At 52.5% G+C, this 27,035-nt stretch overlaps 1 protein-coding gene across 1 annotated transcript in view; it reads right to left on the bottom strand.

The window, feature by feature from the left end:
• The window catches only part of FAM135B (family with sequence similarity 135 member B), a 97,325-nt gene extending 79,041 nt beyond the window's left edge, over window positions 1–18,284 (bottom strand). The window contains exons 1-2 of the mRNA XM_053930452.1: window positions 18,208–18,284; window positions 2,528–2,591 (exon numbers count right to left, since the gene is read on the bottom strand). Coding sequence (XP_053786427.1) covers window positions 2,528–2,591; window positions 18,208–18,284 — 141 coding nt within the window. The remainder of the gene's footprint in view (window positions 1–2,527; window positions 2,592–18,207) is intronic.
• Between the last annotated feature and the right edge of the window lie 8,751 nt (window positions 18,285–27,035).

Genomic DNA, 27,035 nt, shown 5'->3' with positions numbered 1-27,035 from the left:
CGACGGAACGGAAGCTCAGTGTTCCCTCAAGGGCTCCAGCTCCCTGAACACAGGATTGGACCTGCGAGTGAACATGTCTCAGATGCCCCCTCCATGGAGCCCGCAGCGGAACGCAGCACCTGAGTGCCCAGCCGAGCACCCCCAGTCAAACCACATGATTTCACTCATATGTGGAATCTAATGAACAGACTGAACTAACAAGGAAAATGGGGACAGACTCATAGATGGAGAGCAGGATGACAGCTAGTGGGGGGGTGAGAGGGTGGAGGGGTCAAGCAAAAAGGAAAAGGACTCACAGACACGGACAACAGTGCAGTGATCGCTGGGGAGGGAGATACGAGGGGACTAAATGGTAATGGGAAAAATACAATAAAGATTAAATTAAAAAATAAAAAGAATCAATCAGTGTTTTAAGCCATTAAGGTTTGGAGCCCTGTATAACGCAGCAATATCTAACTGAAAATAATACAATTGGAAAGTCCACTTCGAGGAAGCCATCGGAAACGCTGCCTACTCCCGAGCCAGGGAGCGAGCCTCGCTGTAGTCATTGCTGGCCTGGGTCAGCCTTCTGCTCTAAATATTGTGCCCGTGTGAGACTCAAGGGCACCCGAACGCCTCCTAACTACCCTGTGTCAAACTAGACCAAGAAAGAAAACAGCTTTTGATCCGCAACTGCATTTTCTTTTTCTTTTTCTTTTCTTTCTCTCTGTATGGCCCTGACTTCCTCCTTCTTTCCCAGGCTGCCCGCTGGGCTCTGCCTGCTGCCAGGGGTCCCACAGGCCCCCGGTCCTCACTGCAAGGGCCTCTCAGCTCCCAGCGAGGCTTGGCGGCTGCCACTCCACTGAGTCACAGAAGACCGGGAGTCCTCGTCAGCTTGGGAATAGATTCCACCAGATCAGCTGGGTGTTAGTCCCACCTGACTTCCAGGTGTCACCCCTGAGTCAGCGTCCTGTCCAGGAGCTCAGGGCCTGCCGGCCTCAAAGCCCTGGTCCCAGGACCACCCACAGGTCGGAGTGATGGAATGCTTACCACGGGCCAGTCCCTGTCCTGGCTCCTCTGCCCTTAGAACCTCTGTGGAATGTAAAACACACTTTCATTTATACACTCTAAGACAGGAACCCTGCAGAGGGCGGAGTTTTAGTCACTGTTCAAGTGAGGAAAGGAAGCTCAAAGTTGCCATTGTCCACGGTCACACAGCTAGTTCATGCAACAGCAGGGTTCAAACCCCCCACTCTCAGCCAAGTTCACAAACTTTCTTCTGGCAGAAACTGGGGTGGGCGGAGCTATAGCACGGGCAACAGCAGAGCTGGGGGGGACCACCATCTTGGGTGCCCGATTTCTTCCCCAGAGAGAAGAGGGGTGTGAAAGAGAGAAAATCTGGGAAGTGTGGCAACTTGACTATCGGTTACACCTAACTCTGCCAGAGTCGAGGGAGGAGCAGGTGCAGTCCGGCATCCTTCTCTTTCTAGAACACAGGTTCCAGTCAGCCTGATGCCTGGCAACCATCGCAGTCCCCTCGGTGTCTTCTGAGTGACCTAAGGGGCCCGCTCCACCCTCCCCACACCTCGCACGCACGCTTCCTCCAAGGAGGAGTGGAGCAGACCGGAGTGTGTACACTCCTAGTTGGTGGGGATTCGAGTAAATGCAGGCGATTTTGCTCACCGTACCCCCTACTCCCACAGTGGACGGTCTAACAGCCGGCCAATCACAAAAGGACTTTCTGAAGGGTGGCTGTAACCAGAACCCTTACGTCTACTGGACTTCATTTGTACAATATTCTTGGCTAGTTTCACTTGTCCAGTTAAAGCTGAACAGATTCTCCCTAGTTCCATGTTTTTTATCTCCTCACTTTCTCTCTCCTCCATCCCGAAATTTGTCTCCTTCTCCCTGAGGTCTGGCTGAGCTGTGCATTTTCCAAATTTACTAGTGTAAATCTCTCCACCAGGCCATAACCTTACTGCCTATACCTTACTGCTTATGGAATGAGGTGTCTATTTCTGACTCAAAACCCTATTACACTGCATACCTGCTGGGAGCCCTGGACACCTGCCTGTACGCCCGCCGCCCCCAGTGCGAACGCGGACTGTGTTGGGCAATCACGCCCCAAGCTGAGAGTGTAGCTTCTGAACACCCTCAGCTGCCCACTGATTCAGTCCCCTGTACCTGGCTGAGCATCCAGTTCTCTTCGACAACAGGTTCCTCTTACCCCCGCCCTGCTGGGTGCCGTTTCCACCTTCTCCCTCTCTGGTTTGACTTGAGCCAACACTCCCCATGGCCAGCTTTATACCCAGGTCCCCTGGGACAGCACTTCCCTTAGCCAGGTGTCCCTTGCAACAATGCACACGCACATGGCCACACCAACAGCGGGTCTCCGTTTCTGAACTCACTCACACGGTCTCCAGCAGGGACTCGCCGGGTGTCTCCATGTACCTGGCACTGCGGAGCCCTGACGCACAGCCATCAGCGCAGGTTTACTGCCAGCAAGCGCCCCACCGCCATCCTCCTGCTCACCTGTCTGTCCAACGACCGAGGCGCTCAGTCTGTGGGCGATCCTGGAGGACACCTTCAAGGTCACTCGGATCTGGTAATACCTAAGGAAAGAGCAGAGGACGGGCTGCTGAAGATCACACTTCTTTTTGTTGGCTGCTTCTGAAATCACCGAGTCTTAACCCTTGAGGTCACAGGGAACTGTGGATATTTCTAGGCAGCAGGTGGGAGCATGTGCCGTCAAGAGGGCTCAGTCTATCAGCAGGAACAGTGGACCAACCCAGAGACGGGAAGCTGGGTTCACCTGAGAGCACAGGAAGCACACACGGGCTACTGGTGACGGGAGTAGAAAAGGGACGACAGGTCGCACGGCACAGGTACACGAAGGGCAGTGGTTTCTCTTTAGTCTGAGAAGTCCACTGTGTTTGCGTGGGGCTTTGCTGCATGGTGGAAAACACATAGGGATTGAGTCGCTATCATCTTGCACCACAGATAAGCACTTGTTTTAGAAACTCCGCAGCTGAGCTGCAAATTCTGGGTTACAGCCAAATACTATGCCCAGTGCATTTCTCTGGCCTGTTTTCAGTCTGCCAGTCCTATGGCCAACCTCCATCCTCTTATGACATTGTGCCAGCTCCACATCATCACGATGCCCTCGGAGCAGTCCTCTGTGCATAGGTGCGGAAGCATCTCCCGAAGCCCTGTGCCTCGTGGTCAGTGTACCCACGAGGCTAATGTTCCCTCGCATGTACCCGAACACATTTCTTCCATCGTAACTATTCTCCCCTTTCACTGATCATGAAGTAGCCTGTGAGTGAACCAGAGTGAAGTGGGAGGAAAATGGACCATAGACACACCAGTCGCTCACAGCTCGCTGGGGGGCTCGTCTGCTGTCAATGTCCTTGCACTGGGAACATACGTGTGGAATGTTTCTGCTGACATGCCCGTGGCGAAACTGAGGCAATGTAGGGCGAAGGGCCCTGGCACTGGACTCTTGTAGCTTGGGCCACATCATGTGAGAGCTGTGTGACTTTGAACACATCACACAACTGCCCTGAATTCGTTTTTGTTTCTGTAAAATGGAAAGGCTTGTAAAATGGTAACTGTCCTAATGTGTGCTTCCAAGAAAGATCGTGTGGACATATGGCTTCCTAGTCTTCCCCTGTGGGCAGCGGAGACACAGGCAACAGAAGAAGCTTCTCCGAGGTGGAAAAGAGAGCGAACAGCCTAGGGACTTCCAGGCCCAAGGGATGACGTGGTGGTGAGTTGTTGCATATTCTTTCTCATCTATTCCAAGAGAAGCCTAGAAATGCTAACAGCTGAAGATAAAAAAATATATAAAATAAAAAACACAACCAACAAAACCCTGCTTTCTCTAGAGTAAGGACCTGGAAAGGGGCAGCCTCGCATGACAGACAGTTTTTAGACAGTGGTAGCTCAGCACTTCCACTGGCAGCGCCAAGGGCCACGTAAAAGCCGAGAGGTCCATTGAGGCCAGTTCCCTCACCTGGTGAGACAGGTTCTGAGCAGGGAGGCGGGTTCTCACCACTGACGGAGAGTGACGAAAATCCCGCCTGCCCTGCTGCAAGTGGGGACCACGTGGGCAGCCTGGGTCTCTGCCCCGGCCCAGCAGGACCAAGAGCACGAGTGTATCCGTGTGATTTTGACAAGGGTGGAAAAGCGATTCAGTGAAGGGAAGTAACCTCTTCAATAAATGGTCCCGAAGGAACTAGACATCCATTGGCCAAACCAAACCCAAATGAGACACTCGACTGAAATCTCACACCTGGTACAAAAATCAACTCAAAGGAGATCTCAGACTTAAAGGCAAAAGGTAAAACTACAAAACTTTTAAGAAAAAAGTAGAAGGCAGCTTTGGAATCTAGAGCTAAGCAAAGAGTCCTTAAACTTGACACTAAAGTGTGCTGTGTAAATTTAACATGGGTCAATTCAACGTCGTCAATATTAAAAACTTGTCTTCTGCAACATGCTCTGTGAAGATGACGAGGACAAACCACGGAGTGAGAGAAACTACTTGCAAACCCCATGCAACCGACCCTCCTTAAGGATTCTGTTTGCGAATTCTCCTGCTCGCTTCGTCCAGGTATGAGTCACAGTGCGACTGGCCGTGAGTTCAACGTTAGTGAATCAAATATAACGTATAACCCACCTAAACAGAAACGCATCGAAAACAAGGTCAGGCGTTGGCCAGTTGACGAAAGGGCTGTGGCAGACGCTCCTAGCACCCTGACCCTGTAGTCCCCTGGGAGCAAAGGGCGGGGTACAGAGACCGAAAAACCCACCATGAGGTCCACAGGGAAGCACTGTGGCCAGCGGCCACTAGTGCCCTCGTCTGGGTGAAGGAGACCGAGGCCGAGCGTGGTCCTGCCCTGCCTACCGGGGCTGCGCTTTATAGCAGTGGCCTCGTACCGCCGTGCAGCCGCATTGGCAGTGTGTTACTAGGTGTTTCAGTATTTCAGGGAAACACAGAAATTTGAATTTTAATAAAACGACTTTAAAACTATAAATGGTGGCTCATAAACCAATGACCATGGCAAAAGCGCTAACAGCCACCACAAGCAGAATTAACAACAGCAACCTGGCCCCTGTGTCGACAGAACGAAAGATGCATGCAGGCTGAATTCCAGCGCGCCAATTCATGCAAATGCAAAATGGCCCTGGTAAGGACTTCTTTAATAAAAGACCTACGCGTTTCAAAAATTCCGTCATTATAGGAAGAGACACAAATCCCACCACAACCCCCCATCGCTACCACCGGCTGTAATGTTCCAACGGCTTCTTCGCTGGACGTAAAATGGGTCGATCACTGCCAGAAGCTGCGCGTCACTTCCCGATCAGACTGTGCTTGGAGCAGCTACAGTCATGCTGGAGATTTATTAAGCATCCCTGCGCCAGCACCTGTATCAGTGGGACTTCCGTGTATGCAATCTCGTACGGCCCTCCGTAAATTCTCTGTGAAAGAAAACACCCTCTCAAGTGCCAACCAAATAAAAGCATCGGGTCACTGTTGACATCGGACTGCTCATCCAAAGCAGTGAGGCCGGCAAAGGGCAGACGGAGCTCTAACTCCAGAGGCACAAGGTTTCTACACCTTTCGGGAGTCACAGGTGGTTGCATAAATCAAAACCCTCTTACAAACAATTCCAAAGCACTGTCTGAATTGTCATTCCTTAAAAACACTGATGCCACTGAATAGTGCTTCAAGGGTTTAGTCATCGTTTTGAACTGCAGATGCTTTTATAAGAACGTGTTAAAAAGAAATGTTTCAATAGATGAGGCTCATCTGTTTGGGCACTGTCCTGATTACACGGAAGGCTGAAGCCCCCTGAGTTACCCTCTCGTATCTGACATGGACCTTCTGCCGGGTCATAAATCCACACACCACTTCACTCATGACGTACACGGTAGTGTTTAATTCTTTCAGGAAATCTTTGATGCATTTACCATAATTTCCTTCCTGAAGATGAGAAAACTAACCTCTAGAGATGGAGAAATTTGGAAATAGTATATATTCATTAAATAACATTTAGAAGCAAATCTCCAAAATGACTTTATTATCTCATTATGAACATCCTTTAACTCTATGTAGAGCCACCTCCTTCCAGCCGGGGTCCCTCAGAAATACGCTGAGGAAAGGAGCCCTGAGCTCACGTCCCCGGGGACGGAGCCAGCGGGAGGACACGGTGGGGGAGCAAATTCCGGTCAGAGAGAACAGAGACGCTAAGCGCAGGGGTGGACGACTTCAGACTGTGTGCTGGAAAGGCTGAGTCATCCAGTCTGCATGGGCTCCTTTGGGGAAATAAAAATAAAAAGAGTCATCCTTTGTTGACAGCCCTTGGTAAGAGCGACCTGAAGTGTGCCCTTTCATGGTGTGGTCAGCAGGTCAGTGCCTCTTCCACGACACTCATGTCCCCGCCTTTGGCATCTGAGAGGAGTTTTGGTATGCAAAGCAATCATAAAAAAAGACCCAGGGGGGAAAAAAAAAGACCCAGGAAATGACCAAAACATTTCCACTACACACTCACAGACTGATTCATCTGTTCTGACAGTCTCCGCCCACCATGGCCAGACCGCAAAACATTCTGTTAAGTTTTACCGGCCCCCACAACACATCAGATATTTTTTCAAGAGAAGGCGACTCCAATAGCTCGATAAAATTTGTGTGTGTATCGAGATGTGGTCAAACATCATGATTGTAAGGATTTATTTAGATTCTGCGGATACAGCGAGGACCCTCCTCGTTCCTTGTTGCTATCTCCTTGCTGATCTGGAAGAGCCTGCGTGGCTCACACTGCCAGCTGTGGGCTCCAAATCCATAATCCCCCACCCCCTCCTTACAAAGAAAGAAGATTTGGTCAAGTATTCTCATCCCCCGCCCCCCACCAGCAGAACTGTGCGTGCATGGACCATAGCTGCGTGGGGAGTGGTACTTCCCCACCTTGCAGTGTGTCTACAGTCCACCCATACTCTGGGATGCTTCATGTTCTTTGGCTTCAAGTTGCTAGCTTGAAATTGGCCATGCTGGGAGAATTCACATCACGAGGATCAACAAATGCTACAACTCTCTTTTTCTAAGCCAGTTCCACACACTGATCAGCACGCCTCCCCCGCCGTGGCCCTCTCCCCTCCTGGCCGGCATCACCCTGTTCTTCTAACCAGAAGAGACATGACACCTGAACAGGGTCAACAATTGGGCAATTTGGAATAATTCTAAGGAAGTCACTGCTGGGCATGACTCAAATCGTTGGGCCTTCTGGAAATATCTGTTTTATTTTTCAGAGACACCTCATTAAGTAAAACCACACTAATGGGGCTCCTGGGACAATTGTCCCCTGACTCGACGGGAAGAAGGGCCTTTACAAAGCGCGTGCCCTTTTCCCACGGACTTGGAGGTCTAGACAAAACGTCCACAGCTCTTCCCCCATGGTCCCCTCTTTCAAAACCTGAAACGGAATCCAGCAGCAGTAACAACAATGACGACACCCAGTCGTATTTAAAGCTCTCTGGACTTCCGTTTTCTCGCTCACCAGTGGGGGTGCTGTGGCTTTGTGGAGTTGCTATGAACAGAAATAAATGGGCTCCAATAAATGATGGGTATTATTACCACTATTCTTACTCCTTCATGTCGGCTCCACACTGTTCATAGACACAGGTCCCTATGCACACAAGCGGCTTCTTAAGAACTCAGACCAGCAGCCCAACCAAGCAGCCCTGTTGGAGACACCACACATAAAAATCGGGTTGCTGAGCTGCCGGGGCCCTGCGAAGGGCCCCCCGTCCCTGCATCTCGTCTGCCGTGTTTGCTCCCGCCACCTGTGCCTAGTGAGTCAACCCAAATGGGCTTCCTCATCTGCCCAAGCATCCATGCGTCCAGGCTGCTCGGAGAAAAGCGGCTGGTGCAGGCTCCCTTTGCAGGTAAAAGGAAGGCTCCTTCCATAGGGCCAACATGCAATGGGATTCGTCACGAGCTGCCTGGCACCCAGTGAAGCTCGACAGGTGGCGGCCCGCCCCCCTTTCAATTTGAGGGAGCATTTGATTTTCCTCGCATGCATGTTGCTTGATTAAATGAGGCTGCGTGCAAAGCCGGCTTTCAAGCTTCTTGCACAGCTTGAAATGACATGGGCAATTTAGAACCTCAGACCAGAAAATCTGCCACACAGCATCACACTGTGACAGAGGTCTCTGCGGAGAGAACGCTTCTAATTGGCAAGACTGGATCCCGTGCCGGTCCCCAGCAGTCAGGGGGAGGACGGCTTGGGAAGCGAACATCACTCACAGGTCCTTTGGGCACAGGCGACAAAGGCGTGGCATGAAAACGTGACGGAACCCCAGGGTGCTGGCTTCCACCCCAGACAGGACAGGTGTTAAGCCCTGGATTTGCCACTTATGGGTGGCACATGACCTTGAGCAATTCATTTTCTCTCTCTGAGCATTGGTTTTCTCAACTTAAAAATCAGTTGTTGCGACGATGAAATGGGCCGTGACACGTGGAGCCCCCAGCACGGAGCCCGAGGTATTGCAAGCACCAAGTGCTCTTCAAGCCACCATCATGCTTGTTACCAAAACTCTGACTCACCCAGATCGCTAACCCTTAGTCAACACAGAAAGGGTGAGGAGGGTCCCAGAGGCCACCCAAGTGGTTTGCAGGGTCCCCAGTGCGGACTTATCATCCAACCCATTGAGCCAACATGTCTGGGCATCACTTCATTCTTGGATATATGCTGATACTGAGTGATAAGAAGAAACCTTCGACCAACCGATGGACAAGTTATCTCATTGTTTTTTCAGGTACATCGTAATTGTCAGCAACCACCACCGCTGCCGCGTCAGAGTGAGAGAACAAGGGAAGTCACCCGTTCTGAGAAGCCAGCCTTGAGTTGGGCCCTGCCCCAGGTGTTCGACACGCACTGTCACACCCACCCAGAGAGCATTCATAAAAGATGCCCGTTGTCTCCTCCACGATTCCTACGAGGACCCTGGAGTTTCAGAAAGATGTCTCTTACCCATAGATGTGGAGCTCAGAAGAAGGACTGGGGCGGAAGCTCATGGCTATGAACCTGCAAGGATGCAAAAGCACCCTTCCAATTGGAGTCAACTCGCCCACGTGAGCCAGCAGCCAATGCACAGGTGCGGGAGGACTCATAATCAGAGCACAAAGGGCCCACATACTGAGACGTCGTGCCAGTGACAGTAATGGAACCGCCACTGCAAGCTTCTGTCTGCTCCGCGCACATGCTTGCCGCTCCGTCAGAGTCAACTGCAGTTGAGCGATGTTGGGTGCAAGGCACCAAGACTGGGGTGAGGACACACACAGGGGAGTGATGAAAATGCCCCTGCCCTGGAGGAGCTTCCAGTCACAGATGATAACCCTAGTCCCGGGGAGGTGCTCAGGGTTTCTGAGGGGAAGAGATGAAGGACAAGGTCAACTCGGGGTACAAGACGCTCCCTGATGCGGGAGGCAGGGCATGGTCAAGGCAGAAGGGAATTTACACTGGTCCCTAAAAGTAGTAGAATGTGCATGAGAGACCTCATGTGTCAAGAAACAGGGGCGAGAATCAGAGTTCAAGGCCAGTAGGATGGTGTGGCTGACCGTAGAAGGCAGGATCCCAGACATCACCCATTTCCAGCAGAGCTGCACTACGATGCCAGTCTCAGGGGAACAAGGCTGGGACTACGCTCAGTAGGTCTATGTCCCCCGAAGAGTCACCTTGTGCGTTCTGTATCAGGGCGCAGGCTGTGGCCGAGAGTGGGATGGTGGGGGACGCCGTGCATGCTGTATACTGCTACGCGTGAGTTCACCTGGCTTATCCAGGGTATGACCCATTTTTCAAGAATAAGTTAGTGCCACTGAAGCCACATGCCCCCATCACTCTGTCCTGAAGAGTAGGCAGGTCTGGGCCATGCTGGGGAAGAAGGAACAGCATTCAAGTTCAAAGAACAGTTTGAGAAGATGCCGAGGGGTGTTCCTGGAGAAGGAGGGAGTACGTGGGGACAGAGGGGAGCTGCGTTTGGCCGGAGTGTAGGATGGAGAAGGAGAAAGGAGGACTGAGTATTTATGCTGGTATACGCTACTATATAGACAGACGGCCCCAGCTCCCCTCCTCCAGCGGGCCTAAGTGTGGTGGTTAATGGCACCGCTGTGAGGTCAGAGTTTGGTTTAAGTCTCAGATTCATCACCTCCCGACCTGTGTGACCTCCGAGCCACCATTTCCTCCTTTGTAACCTGCAGATAAACAATTAGACCCAACTCATAGGGTTGGGTGAGGGGGACGTAAAAAATGTTTAACACAGCCCCAGATAAGTCTCCAATAATCCTCACCTGGATTGATAGAATTATCGCCATTATCGTCCTAATACAGAAAGCCTTAGTGGGAAGCACTGTGCCACATTGGGAAGGTAAGGTCTTCGGAGTCACACCTGGGTTGGAACCCTGGCTCTACCACCTGCCAGGTGTTTCACATTTGGAAAAGCGTTTCTGACATGGTTTGGGGCTTCGTCAGTCTGCAAGGGACAGCACCCCGCCTCTCTGAGCCTCAGGTTCTGCGTTTGCCAAAGAGAGACAAGAGCACCCATCTGCTGGTCTGTTGTGAGGAATAAATGAGGCAACACAGGAAAGGTGCCAGAACCCGGTAGGGACTCAGAAAACACAGGGGCCGAAAGCATTGTTTCGGATGACATCACCTTCAGCCCTGCCTCCCTCCTGAAAAAAGAACCACACAGCCTAGAATGAGTCACTACTTCCCACATGGGCTATGATGACAGATAAAGTAGGTCACTACAGCGTGCACAGAAAACAGCCAGGTGGATGCCCGTGGGTGACGGACAGAGAGAGACAGATCGATGACAGGTAAGCACACCCGCCAACCGTTCGCTCAGAGAAGAGCCCTGGCCGACACCCAGCCCAGTCCGATGAGAAGAAACTGCATCGCCGTGGCTAGTTTTCCTCCCCAAACCCTCTATGTCTCTTAATTGTCTCTTGATGTGAAAACTGCCAGGAGTTTGAAGCCACTCTGGAGTCTTCCAGGGATCCTCTTTTTTTTCTTTGCATAAAAATTGCCACACTCTCATCAACCAAATCTTCGTCTCGGCAGAACTGTTCAGATGGAACGGCCACACAGAAGCTCCATTTGCGAGGCTGCGAGGGGTGCTCGGCCATCACAGTGAGGGGGGACGTTGAACCTAACCATCATTCTAGGAGGCAAACTGTGGCTGGAACGTCTCCGTGGTCAGGCCAGCTAGGGAGTCAGTGGGAACCCCGCAGGTTGGCTGTGAGGCTCAGACGGACCCAGGCTGCTGGGACCTCAGCCCCTGGCCTGACGGAGCTGCAGCCTCGTGGCCACGGCTGTTGATGGTAACACCCACAGTACCGTGAGGGCCGGCTCAGCAAGTTCACCAGGGAGCAGGCACCATCTAAGTGGCCTGGGCAGAAGGAAGGCAGGCACTGAACCAGGAATGGCAGCTTGAATGGGAGCAGAGAATGATTTGGTTCGCACAGGTGGAAACCCACGGGGATGAAATGGTGGATTACATCCACGGCTTTCAGTGTGAAAACCGTACCCACTGACCACTCATCAGGGGGGACACTGTCTTCACAAATGTGTCCCTGTTGAAGCCCTGGCAGAGCTGACCTTGTAGGTCCACCTCCACTTTGACCTCCCAGCCCTTCCCTCTGCAAAGCCAAACACTCAGTGTGGCTCTCTGACATCTCTAATCCCCCGTCCCCCCAAAGTGGGAACGATGGAAAGGAATCTCAGCACACGAGGCCTGTCCGGAAAATGTCCAGCCATTGTTAACATAATAATAATGGTTTGCGTGACACCCATGTAACCTGGCAGCCAAGGCTAGTGGACTGGAATGCACATGCGTGAACAAGGACGACTTCACTGCACTAGTCACTGGGAGCGGTAGACACCATTGAGAGAGCGTGGGTACCGTGTGGTTGTCGCATTCAAAATGACGGAGTAGAGCAACGAACCTACATCCAATTTTGCATTAAGCTTGGACATTCCTCCATGGAAATTATTCAGGTGATTGAGGAGGCCACAGCTATGGGCGACTGGTAACTGGCAGCTTCATCACAACAATAAACCTGCTCGTGCATCACATCTCGTGCAGAGTTTTTTGGAAAACATCAAATCACCCAAGTGACTCAGCCCCCTAGAGCTCAGATTTGGAGCCCTGAAACTTTTGGCTTTTTCCAAAACTCAAATCACCTTTGAAAAGGAGGAGATTTCAGACCATCAGTGAGATTCAGGAAAATATGATGGGACAGCTGATGGTGACGGGGAAAACTGTGTGAGGTCCTGAGGTGCCTACTTTGAAGGGGGGACTGAAGCATCACTGTCCTATGTACAATGTTTCCTGTATCTTGTATCTTCTTCAAGACATGTCTCTATGTTTTATATTACATGGATGGATACCTTCTGGATAGACATTGTATTTTAATAAAAAAAGTAAAAAAAAAAAAAAAAGGATTGTTTGTGACAGAACCAGACAAATCAATTAATCGATCTCTGGCAAGCAAAGATAATTGTATTTCTGAGTCTATTAAGGCCCATCAGGGCTGGTTAGCTAGTTTCACAGGGAGCTGGCTGTCCCTGGACATCAGGCTGCGACGGGCAGCACCACGGCATCCACGCGGACAGCATTTTGTTTCAAGAGCCACTTGACTCACAACGCAGCCATTTTCCCCCAGGACAGGAAAGGACGGTGAGTTTGTTCAAAGAGGATCACAGTCCCAACGCTCCTGTGAGCATCTGACCTTTCATGTCAGATCTGAGAGTCTGGCTGCAGGTCCTTCCTGCACATCTGTTCTGCGCACGGGACTGCAGGTATCTGCAAAATCATCTGCCTTGAGAGGAAAACCTTCGAGATCACCCCACAGAGCAGGCACGGCAAAGAGACAGAAGACGATGAAAAACTTCACTCAATGCAAACCAGTTTGCTTTAGAGCCTCATATAAATTAAGATTGAAGATGCAATTTAAATTCACTTTCCAGGACATATCTTGGTTCCCTTTTAGCTAACAATATTAGGATGTTCGCATTCTCATAAATAGGTATAAATAAGTTATGTATATACTGACGACTTACAGATATTCACATATGGGCTGTATCATCAGTTGCTCACTTAAGTATTATGTTTCCTAATGAGAAAATTAGAACAAGATCTGCCCCCTGCGTTCTGACCCCCAGAACCCGTGCTAGAACGCCAACCCGAGGCTCTGCAGGAGCTCGAGCCGAAGGAATGTGCGGAGGGAGCTACGATCCACTCTCCTGTTGCGGGTCAGCAGACGTCACACCCCATTAAGAAAGCATTGGTCTGGGCCACTAACTTCCCTACAATCACAAGTCTAATAAAGCCAGGCCGGGATAAATGCTATAATCCCCCACCCCCCTCCCCTCCCCGTCTGTGTGCTTCCCCTCAGTTCGGTCCCCCTGACGTCACCGAGCCATTCTGATCTGCACCGACCTGCCTTTCCAGGTCTGCCGCACGGCCGGCTCCCACTCGGCAAGTGACGAGTGACAAGTGACAGTTCTGATGCTGTCTCCTCCCAGGGCAACTTCTCTGACTCTGCCCACCGATTGGATCCCCCCACCTGTTTCTCCTCACAGCCCCCCAAACCCGTCTTCGTTACAGACCGCAGTGCGCATCATGGTCCCTTTCTGTGGAGTACTCGTCTTCTCACTGGCCGGTAAACACTCGAAGGGCAGTCTGCTTGCATCGTCCCGGGCAGAGAGCCGGCTATTATGGCATATATCGGTGTTTCTAGTACTGGATGTGCGAGTGGACAACAGAACCAAACGTAAGATATGCTTCAGGAAGAGGGGAGAGGGGATCCCTAAAAACCGAGCTGCGTTCAGTCAGTAAGAGCAACATGCAGGGTGGTTGGGAGAGGGGTTTAGAGGGGAGCTGGACTTTGCCCAGGGCAGAATTTTCATGGCAGACATTAGGAGGAGGAGGGACAAGGGTCTGAGCACAGACAGGAAGGTGGAAGAAGGTCAAGGTCAAGGTTGAGCACTAGGCTGAGGAGTGAGAGCAGCAGTGACAATCTAGATCGCATCTCCTCGATACCAGGCACCGTGCTGGCTGGTCTGCCTGTATTAACCAATGCAGTTAGCACTACAACCCCACGAGGAAGACTTTGTCAACCCCACTTACAGGTGATAAAATGTGGCTCTGAATGTTTTAAAGAGACATCCTCACACTCTCAGTGCTTATAAGTAGCAGATCCTGGCTTCAAAGGCAGGTCTGAGTCCCAAGCCAGGATCCCCAAGGCCCCCAGGCCCTGCTCGCTGTCGGGATGAGCGTGGCTGCCAAGCACAGGGGTGGCGATTCATGATGCTCGTGCACTGGTTTGAAGAGGTGCTTTTCCTTTGAGAATCTGCCTCCATCTACACAGACTTGGGATAAATGCAGACGGACTATTTGCTCCAGCAAGGGGTGGCATGCCGTCTGGCACTAGACTGACCACCCACAGGTAAGTATAAATGTACCACAAGCAAGCAACTCCCCGATCGGGGTAATTCTCATGCTAAACTCTGAGTTCTGTGTCCACGTGGTTCCGACACAGCATCTCACAACAAATCTCGGGGAAGCATCCGTCAGGCCAGATGGGGAAATGATGAGCTGGGATGCCTGGGTGGAGGTTCAAGGGGACATTTCTCATCAACTGAGGAAACCAGGTGGCATTTGGATGACCACGGTCAAAGCCAGTCTGAGGAAGGGTGCTCCCCTTCTTTTGCAAGCCCCAACTCCGATTTCTATCACCCAAGCACCCCGTGGAGCATATACTTAAACATACATCCTCATGACCCCCAAATGGAGCAGCTTCCTCAATTCCTACCTTCCTTCTGTGTAATGCCATCAGCAGATCACCCGCCGTCTTCCACCCTGTGCACGGGGCTTGCGTTGCAGCCACCACTTCCCTGTGGAGAGCTTACTGGGTAAAGTAATTACATTTTACCCAAGAGTGGCTCTTAGGGGATTCAGAGCAGAAAAATCCTTTGCCCTTGAACATCAGGGATTATGCCCATCAGAAGCTCCCCTGGCAGGTGCAGAATCCTGACTGGCATCACACCCAGCTGTCCTCACCATCTTATTGCTAATGGGACCTCTGAGAGAGAGCCTAGAACTCACTCCACCCCCCTGACAGGTCTACCTGCCTTCATCCAATGCTGTCTGGATCAGCTTAGGAACGTAGGTGCTATGAATCCCATCCTCAAGCATGTTCAATCATCAGAGTAGGTCCTTATCCACATGAAAATAATGTCCACACTCCTGGACAGCACACAATGCTAGCATTAAGAGCTAGGGGACATTTGTGAGAGTCCTCCTTGTTCTGTCCGATGGACCAGTGGTTGGTCCCCAACTCTTGATGATTTGCATGTTTACCAGTAAGAACATTTTTGAGCACGCAACCCCTCAAAACATATACTTACTTGTAAATCGTGTGCATGTACAATTCTGCTCACGTGTACAATGTGTATTATAAACACAGGAAAAGGTCTTTTAAGAGCTAAAAAATGCAATAATCCATGCTTTAAAAATTAATTATTGTATGTTTAATGGAACGCATAACGTTTTTGTTCATATATATACGCATGAGTGATTCAGAGTTCTGCCTTTAGTTTAGCCTAATTCACTATTAGATTTTAGCGGCTAGCACGACTGACTAAGATGCCTCTGCAAACCACACAGATCTAGAAAGATCGGCGTGACGGACTTGCTGAGTAAGTCACGCTTTCCATACATTTTTTTCAACCTGCTTGACCGACCACACAGGGGTCTGCTCGCGTTTCGGGTATGCCACCCTGGAATGTCCGGGTTTCGGGCAAGCCTCAGTCAACACCTGACGCCCTAGTAAACAGGTAGGATGAGGTGTGTTACGAGTAATTACAGTTACAAATCCACCTACCAACTTTTCAATAAGTCCAAATGGCTTAGTCAGCTTATTTTTTGACCTGATGAACTTGTCATGCCGTCTCCACGGGTGTCATCAGCAGGCGTGGACAAGGGGAGCGTAGGTGGGGCTCTGCCATTCCCTGGGCTTTGCCATACTGTCATCATTAACATTACCTTCAACTCGTGATGACTTTCTTACAGGGGTTGTTTCTAAGCCATCTGCTAGGCCATGAGGGTTGGCGCAGTTAAAACAAGGAAACAACGGCCAGATGTCCATGACCGGCCGGCCACAAGCTGCAATGCACTGCAGCGGGAGGGGTGTGGTCGGTGCGCTTGCTGGGCCTCACTTAGAAGCTGTGGGGCAGCCGCTTCCATTCTGACGCCTGAGTGACTGAGGGGAACTCATGCCCTTGAGCCATGTGGACTCAACAAGGCTGCCAGAGACAAGCGGGAGTCTGACTATTAAGGAAGCTTGATTTTCCACTGATTTCTGGTGAAAATAATTGGAAATGGACACACTGTGCACCTCTAGGTCGGACACAGCCCACTTCAGAGCCAGCCTCACGGAACAGGAGTGATGCGGGGTCCTGGGCGAGGAAGCCCAGGCCCAGACCCCACGTCTGCTCTCTGAGAGCCGTGTGCTCCTCACTGCCAGGTCCCAGGTCACCTGCCTGGCATGATACAGGTGATTCCACTTGCTCCTATGGTTGGTGACAAGGCATCAGGGGAAAATCAACAGAAAAGTGTCTGATGCTATGACAGACCCACGACATTATCGAAATGCTTCCTTTTTTTATAAATGTGGAACCTGGAGAGCAGAGTGGAGGGAGATGATGCAGGGGCTCCCAGAAACAGTAGCCAAGCCAGGACTCAGGGGGCCCAGCCCCAGCTCCAGGCCCTTCTCGTCACTCCACCCAAGTCCTAGCCGAGGGAGGGGGCCAGACCGAGGGCAATGGGCAGCTAGAGATGCAGAGCTTTGCCGGCTCAGAGTGTAGCTCCAGAACCCTGCCCAGAACCCCTCATGTCGCCCCTCTCCCTGGAACACAGAGCTGGCCCCAGACCATTCCTAGTAATGCAGGTCACCTGCCACCAGGACTCAGCCCCACTGAGGTCCATCTTTTGTACCCAAGCACCATGGCACTAAGAGGCACTTGAAGCTTTCATTTCAGAGTGGTCCCTTTGAAATTCGAACTGGCAGATAAACGTGCACAGATTCTTCCCCTTCCATTAAGAGACAGTGTCCTCTTCCCGACCCAGAGTCCAGCCTGGCCCTGTCCTGGCTTTGGTCCACAGAAGGCCATGGGAACAGCGTGATGCCGGTCCGGAGGCTAGACTACAAGAGGCTGCATGCATTCCCACCTCGCTCTCGGACCGAGCTGCAGACCAACAAGCCGGGCCAGCCGGCTGGAGGATGAGAGCCCGCAGAGGGCAGAACCGCAGCCTCCCGGCCAACAGCCCCCACCTGCAAGCACAACCAGCAGAGATCAGCTTCGCCCAGTCCAGCTCCACGGAAGGAGCCTCTGGGCTGAGCCCAGCTCAGATCGCCTATGCACGGAGTCAGGAGCTAAATCCAAAGTCATTGTGTCAAGTCTCGAAGGTTAGAGTCATTTGTTACACAGCAAAAACAAACCCACAGGTGCCTACGGTTCTGCTCCCTTACTGTGCACACCTCACACAGTGTCTATGAACTCGGGTCCCTGGTCTGTAACTGGGGGAGGGGTCGCGGTCACGTGAGGACAGAGTCCTGGGCTGGGTTTAGGTATGGTCTGCAACCCTCCGCGTCCCCATTTCCACTTGCAATGACCCTGAGGGAGAAGTCTGTCATGGGAGCCCCCGGGATCCTGTGTGGGCCGGCCAAATTCAGAGCAGGCCCTCACAAACCAGACGCCAGTGTACTTCACTACGTATTTAGAGAGGACGCTGTAAAGCCTCAGTTTCTGAGAGGGCAGGTTATCAGAACTAAACAAGCTCCATTTCCGATGAATTCACTTTCCTCTAACACGGACTGACAGCTTTAGTGGAAAGACTCACTACAAAGAGAAAAGGCAGAAGAAAGTGCAGGAGGAGGAGAGAAATTAGCATTTTCTAGTCTCTCATATACGGTTTATTTTTAAATGCACTAGAGGTTTGGATTTTCCACTTGGCAGGAAAAATAATGGAAGTCCTTTTTTCATTAATCCCACAGTCCCTGTAACCTGCCCTCCCTTCTCCACCCCCTCAGCCCCGCTCCACCCCCTGCCGGGAGGAAAGACACACGCGCACACCCACAAAATACAAATAGAGGAGCGGACTCACCCTCTCTGAAAGAGATCCACGTTATAAAACTTGTGGAGCTCTACAGAAAACTCAACCGTTCCTTGTACTTCAGACATGATCTTTCTGGTTCATTACCTGAAAAACAAGAGAGAAACGACAGCTTGAGCTCACACCCGCCTGACACAGACAGCCTGAGCTTATAGCACAGGAAACCACACCGCACCGACGCAGGTGGATGGGACTCTCTGACGAACAGGGCTGTGATGTGTCTGTCACCTGGATGTCCTCACTCATCGCTCCTTTCATAGAGAATGGCAGAGGGAGATGAAGTGACTTGCTCAGTGTCACTCAGCTCATGCCTGGGGGACCAGGACTGGGACCCAGATATCCTGGTTCTATGGCAGGGTGCAGTGGCGGCCCTTCCCCCTCAGTCTCCCACCTGTGGCCTCCCAGCCACAAGCACCTGCTTCACGGCCAAGAGCAAACGGAGCCCGTCCACTGTCCACCTGGGCGGCCCTGAGCTACTCACTTACTTCTCCCCTCCCCAGTGTCCTCGTCTGTTACACGGAGACTGGAACTAGCACACAGCTCCCACCGATGGTGTGAAATGAATGTGCCACACGGAGCCCTTGGCTCAGTTCCCGACATGCAATAAATACTCAATAAGTGGGATATACCATTAATGACAATTAATAATTGAAAGTACTTTTTATCATGGCGAAAGTGATACGAAGCCCATCTTCCTTCTGCCCCCCCAAGACAGCTCAGGACCAGACCGTGGGGGCTGTGGCTCCAAGCCCAACCTCCCTGAGCTCACAAGACCATGCTGGGCCTTCTCTGCTTCCCAGCCCTGCCGAAGGGCGCATCCGGGAAAGTGTTTCTGAAGACACAGAGCACCGCCTGCCCCGACCTCTGTAAATCCTGCCAGAGGGAACTTCAAGCTGATGAGTCTGGAAAGGCCTAACTCACAAAGTGGGCTGAAAACCCACTTCCCTAATGGCTCAGCCACAGAGACGTGCCCTGGAGCCCCCTAACTCATGGGAGCCAGTCAGAGTCTGACCGCCTCTCAACTTCAAGCTCAAGCCATTTCCAGGAAAAGGCAGATGGAGGGGCCAGCACATAAAGCCACCTCCAGGCACAAGGCTTTATCCCCCCCAGCCCATGTCACAGCTGAGCCTGAATCAGTTTCCCTGAGTTCTCACAGAAGGTGGCCTCCCGAGGGCTCCTGCTCTCTCACGTGCAGGGGAGCACGTGGGGCCATGGGGAGGCGCTGTAAAGGGAAGGTGAGGACGTAGGTGAACGACGTCAGTCATTTCCTGGCCAACCGGCACTCACTCATCAGAGGTAGCTGTTAGTATTGTTATTTCTGCCTTTGGCACATTGGCAGAGACTCAAAGAGACCCTCATTGGTTCCAGACCCAAAGCATTGGGCTTCCCTCCGTTATTTCTGATGTCCGAGGGTTCTGGTCGGATGACCTCCGCGTCCGTTAACACTGAACAATTATTTATACTTTTCACTGCAATATTTCTAAAATGTTTCCTTAGTTATTTACATTTTCTAAAATGTTTGAGAACACTTTCATTGCCTCTGAGGAAATTTGTTAAAAATATCAAGAACTATTGAATATTTTGGAGAAATACCACGATCCTAAATCCTCCGTTAGCTACTGCTTGGCATCCAACCCTTTTACAAACATGTTTTCCTTTAAAATGTAATTTTTCTTTTCAAACATCAATCTTCCAAGTGTGTGGCCTTTGAAAGATGAGTCGAAAAAAAGCCGCGTTGATCTTCCTACGCGCCAGCCTTCACTTTGTGGAAAGGACACGCAGAGTTAGTGTGCTCCTAAGACTATAAATCAGAGAATTACACGGGGTGAGTGGGAAGGTTCGGGAGAGGGCCTGCCCAAGCTGCAGAGCAACAGGGGGAGGGCAGGGAGGGCGGCCCCCGCATCGGGGCAAGCTCACCCAGGCCGCAGACCCCGGCCTGTCCGAATGCACTGCCTTCTCTGGCACCTGAGAGATGCGGCAGGAACCCTTCCCGGAGGACCTGCAGCTGCCTCCTCCCTCCCCAACAACCACCCCCCCCAGGCCCTCAACTCCAGGCCGCCAGGCTAAGGAGGCAAAAGGCCAGTGGCCCCAGTTTGCTTCCTGATCACCGTGGGAGAATCTGTTTGTTGTCGAGGAAAACAATCTCCTTAGGGACGAAAGCCAGCATTTCATTATCCGAGGAGGGAGGGGTGCCTAAGAGCCTGTTTCTGTCTGCTGAAGGACCATCTCAGTGGCCTTGGGGCCCCGCCCTGGGCTCGCCTCTGCACGGAACGTGCACAGGCCGAGGCACAGCTCGGAGCCTCAGTGTTTCCCTCCCGAATAGGAGCCGACACTGGCCTTTGGGGCTTTGCTGAGGAGCAAGCGTGGACCATGTCCTGGAGCTTCTCACTGGGACCCGGCCCACAGGACTGCTCGAAGCCCCAGGGATCCCTGGACCCCTGAGCCATGTCCTGGGGCCATGGGTCACACAGATCAGAAGGGAGAGAGTCAGGCCACCACTGTGGTCCACAGGGACAAATGCCATGACAGAAGAATGTACAGAGAAGGCAACAACACCCAGAGGTGATGACTTCGACCCATGGGACAGCCCGCCCGAGTGCCTAAGGAACGCAGCAGCCTGAGGCACACAGCTCAGCCCATCAGCAGCTGAACGACCTCAGGCAAGACCTTAATCTCTTATACCTTAGTTTCCCCAGCTGGAAATTGCTATGGAGTTTGCCATATAACAAGTAGTTAAACAAGTACAAGCTGTTACGATAGAACATATAAAACCAGTGTTGTGGACATGGCAGGAGAGAAGCGAAGAGTAACCCTGGGCAGGCTGCGTGCTTCTCTGGGGCGTCCACCTGGCAGGGGCCGGAGCCACACCGGAAGTTGAGTTTCTGACTCTCCTCCATCCCAGCAAAGGCAGCCCCAGCGGCCTGGCCCCCTGACCTTTAAAAGCACTTTCTTTCTGTCCGTGTGAAAACCCACATGGGGGCATTGGTGTGTCTGTTTATTCCGCATGGGAAGGTGATGCCAATAGAAGCACCCACACTGGGCTGGGGTCCTGCTTTCCTTGGGGTCTGTGCCCCACGTAGGCAGCATCCTAAGATGCGGGTGTGATGGCAGGCGAGGTCCCACAGCCTGGTCAAAGCTAACGGGTGTAAACTCGGGCAGAGGCCTTGAAGCCCCAGAGGCTAGGCGCCTGGCGCCCCTGCGGCGCTCAGCACAGAGCCGCTCCTTCCCGCCAAGGCTACAGGCCGCTGGCACTCAGCCCAGAGTTCAGCGGCAGCCACAGTGGGGGAGGTCTCATCTGTCCTGCCTGCCCACTGCTGAAATGCATGCACGCAAATGAACATGCAAGTGTGCACGGCCGTGGGAACACGCACAGCAGATGCGTGCTGTGACTTGACCTCCTGGAGAGATGGCACAGAACCATGGAAGGGGCAGCAGCTTCGATCTGCCACACCTGGGCCACGGCCTGACCATCGTGAGGACGCGCTGGGCTACGTTAGACTTGTTCCAGCCCTGCTGGCATCGTCGCAGCCATTTTGCAGTGATTTTTTTTTTTTTTTTGCAGACTGACATTAATGTGTATTTTTCAGCAACATTATGGTGCTCAATAAAGTGAACAATGCCAATATTAGAATAACTAATAACGATAAGTTATATAGTAGAGATTACGTATAGCAAAGACAGGCTTAAATGCCTTTAAAAAAAGTCCACCCTGGAGAGTAGGGGACCAGCAGAACCTGGGCTGAGCAGGCAGACAAGGGCCAGGTGTCTGGGGCCTGGTGTCAGCACCCAGGGCCTGGGGAAGCACACTGGGCAGTTAAGTCCTGATGCTCTGATCCTGGGGGACACAGAAGCCGTGTCTCTCCTGATTTGGAGCTGTCACCCTCCCCCCATTCACAGGGGAGGGTTCAATGCCCTGACAGAAATAATACCAGTTAGAAATAATGGACAGTCCCACCTTGAAAGGCACCTGTCCCCTGTGCCCGGATGAGCGCCCGCAGGTGCCAGAGGGAGAGAGCTCGAGCACATGACCCGGGGGTATCCGCCTGTCAGGGGCCAGAGCAGCCCCCGAGAGCACCCCAGCAGTCCCCAGCCTGTCTGTGGAGCCCCCCCCCACCCACTGCAGAGCTCCGAGTCCATTAAGGTGCTTCAGAGCGTGTCGCTGGTGGAACGGCAGTCCGCCTAGCACGAGGTGAGCTGAGCCCTGGGAGCTTCTCTCTTCAGCCCTTTGCGAGCACCGGCTTACAGGGGCCCTGACACCCGACATGGCAAAGCGCAGCGATTCAGGGGCCCCTCCGTCACCTCCCCCGCCCCCATCACGCAGATGAGAAGTGGGAGGCCTCAAGAGGGAAGTGGCCGGTCACTGTCACAGCACGGGAGCTTTCAGGACCCCGTCTCCCCACGTCTCGTCCAGCGACCTGGAATGGCTGGGGGTCAATGTGTTCACGTCCATGGTCTCCTCTGATCATCTCAGGTGCCCCGCCAGCTGAGAAGAACAGGGAATGCCATCCCCACACCTGCGTGGACTGGGGAAGGAAGGCTGTGACCTGGGTCCACGGGGACCTCTGAGCTCTAGGCTTCACCAGAGACTCAGGGGTCACACAGCTCAACCCCCTCATTCTGGGGCCGAGGAAATGGGACATCTGCATGGCTTAGGCTTGGTCCAGAGTCTCAGAGCCATCTGCCCGAAGGGTCCCTACTGGACCTCGGTTATCCTCAGACTTTGCACAAACCCCCACCTCTGCTGCGGCGGCTGCCGCCTGCAATGATGCAGGAGAGCCAGACGGTTCAGACACCAGCCCTGCGGGCCCACCCTCGCTTACTCGGTCAGCCCACCCCACAGGACCCTCCAGACAGCTGCCTCACAGTGCTCCCCTGCACGGCACACATCCACCAGGTCGACCCTCACATCACCTCCCTACCTGATAAGCTCCCAGGTCCAAGGCAGCTTCCCCAGGCAGCCCTTCCTGGAAGGTCCTGCCAGCACCCTCCCTGCACAAGCCCCACCCCCTGCGCACACCGAAGCAGCCCCCACATCGTGTCCCGGAAGCACATCCGCCTTCCAGGTTAGACTGTCAGGTCCTGAGAGGAAGGACGCCCCCGAGCTGAACCAAAACTGGGCAGAGAAGCACGTGCATTAACATTTGTGGGATGAACAAGGGAAAGAGCGAAAGCAGGAACCAGCACAAGAGAAGTGCACAGGAATGAACGACTGGATTCCTCTCCCACCCAAACAAGTAGGAAGCTAGGAAGCGGCCGAGCATGTGGAGCCTGCGAGGCAGAAATCGCTGCGGGGCTTACTCTGCCGCGAGTCAGCGGCGCTCCGGCTGTCCTCCGGGTGTGTCTGCAGAAGGGAAGGAAGGCGGTACTGTCCTTCTGTCCTGCCTGAGTGGGACCCGCAGGGGCCCCCGCCTCTGGGCGAGATGCAGTGACTGATGGCACCCCCTCCACTGCGGAACGCTCTGTTTATCCATCCCGAAGCCACGGCGTAAACAGGAGAGGAGGTGAGACCAAGCCGCCAGGCTGCCACTGAACGTGTCAAGGCTGGCATTTCCCACGCGCTATCTGTCGGTGCCCCGGCCACGGGCGCTTTCCGGTGTGATTTTGCATGCATCTGTCATTAACTTCCCAAGTGTGACAATGACTCAACCTGTGTCTGTGGTTCCCCAGGGCCCACCCGCGAGGTCACCAAGGCTCCACTACCAGCCCCTCCCCCAGATGTGGGCGCCCACTGCCGTGGCCAGAACAGAAAGCCACATAGGGACACCATAGGGAGGCCTGAACAAGGATCTGGAACGGTGTTTTCTGGGGCTTCCGGGGAGCCGACAGGAAAGCAGGCATCCCACTGCCTGCCTCGTGCTCTGGTTGGGATGCAGAGGCTGCAGGCTCCACAGGGCCCCTTGCCCCCGGGGTGGCAGGAGGCCTTGGCCTACTCTTTCCCAAGCCTCGGAGGCTCTCCCTAAGATGGCAGGGAGCTGGGCCTCACCTTCCTCCTGCTCTCATCTCAAGGGTGAGGTCCACAGCAAGCCTCTGCCTCCCCTCATCTCCTTCCCAGCAAGTCACCCTGTTCAGCAGTTTCGGACCATAAGCTACCCATGGAATTCTTTACCTGCTTGATTTCTGTCTCCCCTCCCAGATACCCTTCCCAGAGGGGGCAGGCTCTCCCCAATTCCCAGGCTGCCGTACCGCTGTGGGCAGCAAACTGGCCCCACAGACAGAGCCCCCGCATAACTATTCAGTAAACTGAAGGTAGCCATTGAGCTGAGTCCTGCAGGATGAATAGGGTTTAGGAGGTGAGGGCTGACACAGGTATATTTAAAGGGGACAAAGGAGGCCCGGGGTAAGGGGACAAAACTTTTTGAACAGTTATTCTACTGGATGCTTCATCTTTTTTTTTTACATTCTTTTCTTTATTGTTCTTTTTTTGGTTTCTGTTTTCTCACATTTTTTTTTAATTGTGCTTCTGGACGCTTCATCACTTTTTTTCATTTAATCTTCAAACCCCACCCTAGCAGAGCATCATGAAAATGCGTGTGCATCTGTGGGAGGGGCACGGGCGCTGCGGCAGGCAGCGCAGCTTCCGGGGGCCACACAGCTAGTAAGTGGCACCATGGCTTCGCAGCAGCGTGGACTGCGCTGTCCCCGTCCGTCCTTGGCCCGCGGGGAGAGGGGGAGGAGAGGCTTCTGGGGAAACCGGAGTCAGGGTTGCGCTGGGGGCTTGGGGGAGCAGTGCAAGGCTCAGAGGGAAGGCCCGGAGGGACAGGGTCATGCAGGGCCTGACGGGGTCGCCTTCAAGTGTATGGCACAATGCACTTGAAGAAGGAAGCTTCAGCCTGGCTGGGATATTTTTTTATATTTATTGATTATGCTATTACAGTTGTCCCATTTCCCCCCCTCACTCCACTCCATCCTGCCCACCCCCTCCCTCCCACATTCCCCCCCCCATAGTTCATGTCCATGGGTCATACTTATAAGTTCTTTGGCTTCTACATTTCCTACACTATTCTTACCCTCCCCCTGTCTATTTTCCACCTATCATCTATGCTACTTATTCTCTGTACCTTTCCCCCCCTCTCCCCCTCCCACTCCCCTTTTGACAATCCTCCATGTGATCTCCATCTCTATGGTTCTCTTCCTGTTCTAGTTGTTTGCCTAGTTTGCTCTTGTTTTTGTTTTAGGTGTGGTCATTAATAACTGTGAGTTTGCTGTCATTTTTACTGTTCCTATTTTTGATCTTCTTTTTCTTAGGTAAGTCCCTTTAACATTTCATATAGTAAGGGCTTGGTGATGATGAACTTCTTTAACTTGACCTTATCTGAGAAGCACTTTATCTTCCCTTCCATTCTAAATGATAGCTTTGCTGGATACAGTAATCTTGGATGTAGGTCCTTGCGTTTAATCTTGGGTAATGGAATTATGATGTGCCTTGGTGTGTTCCTCCTTGGGTCCAGCTTCTTTGGGACTCTCTGAGCTTCCTGGACTTCCTGGAAGTCTATTTCCTTTGCCAGATGAGGGAGGTTCTCCTTCATTATTTGTTCAAATAAGTTTTCAATTTCTTGCTCTTCCTCATCTCCTTCTGGCACCCCTATAATTCAGATGTTGGAATGTTTCAAGATGTCCTGGAGGTTCCTAAGCCTCTCCTCATTTTTCCGAGTTCTTGTTTCTTCATTCTTTTCTGGTTGGATGTTTCTTTCTTCCTTCTGGTCCACACCGTTGATTTGAGTCCCAGTTTCCTTCACATCACTATTGGTTCCCTGTACATTTTCCTTTGTTTCTCTTAGCATAGGCTTCATTTTTTCATCTGGTTTTTGAACAAAATCAACCAATTCTGTGAGCGTCTTGATAACCAGTGTTTTGAACTGTGCATCCGTTAGGTTGGCTATCTCTTCCTCTCTTAGTTGTATTTTTTCTGGAGCTTTGAAGTGTTTTGTCATTTGGTCCTTTTTTTTTTTTTGTCTTGGCGCAGCTGTTACTTAAAGGGGCGGAGCCTTAGGTGTTCACAGGGGCGGGGTAACGCTGGTTGCTGCCCTGTGATGCTGTACATGGGGGAGGTGCCGAGAGGGAGCAATGGCACCTGCTCCCCTTTCCACCGGATTTCAGTCTTTCACTCCGCTACCCACAATCAAACTGGGCCCCTCTGGTGCTGGTTCCCAAGTGGGTGGGCTTGTGCATGCCCTAGGCCCCTGTGGGTCTCTCCAACGACCTCTCCTATGAGGCTGGGAGTCTCTCCTGATGCCGCCCCAACCCCCACGGGCATTTTCAATCAGAGGTTTGAGGCTTTATTTCCCCGCGCTGGAGCCCTGGGTTGCATGGTCCGCTTTGCTCCCTGCCTTTTGTCCGGCTTATCTGTGCGTGAATGTGGGGCTGCAGGGTGCTACCCGCCGCTCTGCCTGCCCCATTCTCCGCCACTCTGAGTCCAGCCCTCTCGGTTTATCTGCGCAATTGTGGGGCTGCAGGGTCTGCTAGTGGTCAGACTGCCTGCCCCGTTCGTCCCACACTCCGCCAGTCTCGGTCCCGCCACGGCAATGCGAGTCCTCTCCGCCCGGCTGCCCGTCTCCGCCCCTCCTACTGGTCTGGATGAATGTTTATTTTTTATTTCCTTGGTGTCGGACTTCCTTGCTGTTCGATTTTCTGTCAGTCTGGTTGTGTGAGGAGGCGCAGTGTGTCTACCTACGCCGCCATCTTGGGTCTCTCCCTGGCTGGGATATTAATCTTTATAAAATGGCAATGAACCACCTGGTTTTTGGCACGAGTGAATCAGGAGTGCATGCTTTTTAATTTCTAAAAACAATATTCCCTCTCTCAACGTCCCAGCAAAGGCT

Source organism: Desmodus rotundus, chromosome 8 (genome assembly GCF_022682495.2).
Source record: "Desmodus rotundus isolate HL8 chromosome 8, HLdesRot8A.1, whole genome shotgun sequence".
Classification (NCBI taxonomy): domain Eukaryota; kingdom Metazoa; phylum Chordata; class Mammalia; order Chiroptera; family Phyllostomidae; genus Desmodus; species Desmodus rotundus.
The sequence above is the reverse complement of the archived record's forward strand: the minus strand, read 5'-3'. Positions and strand labels throughout refer to the sequence as shown.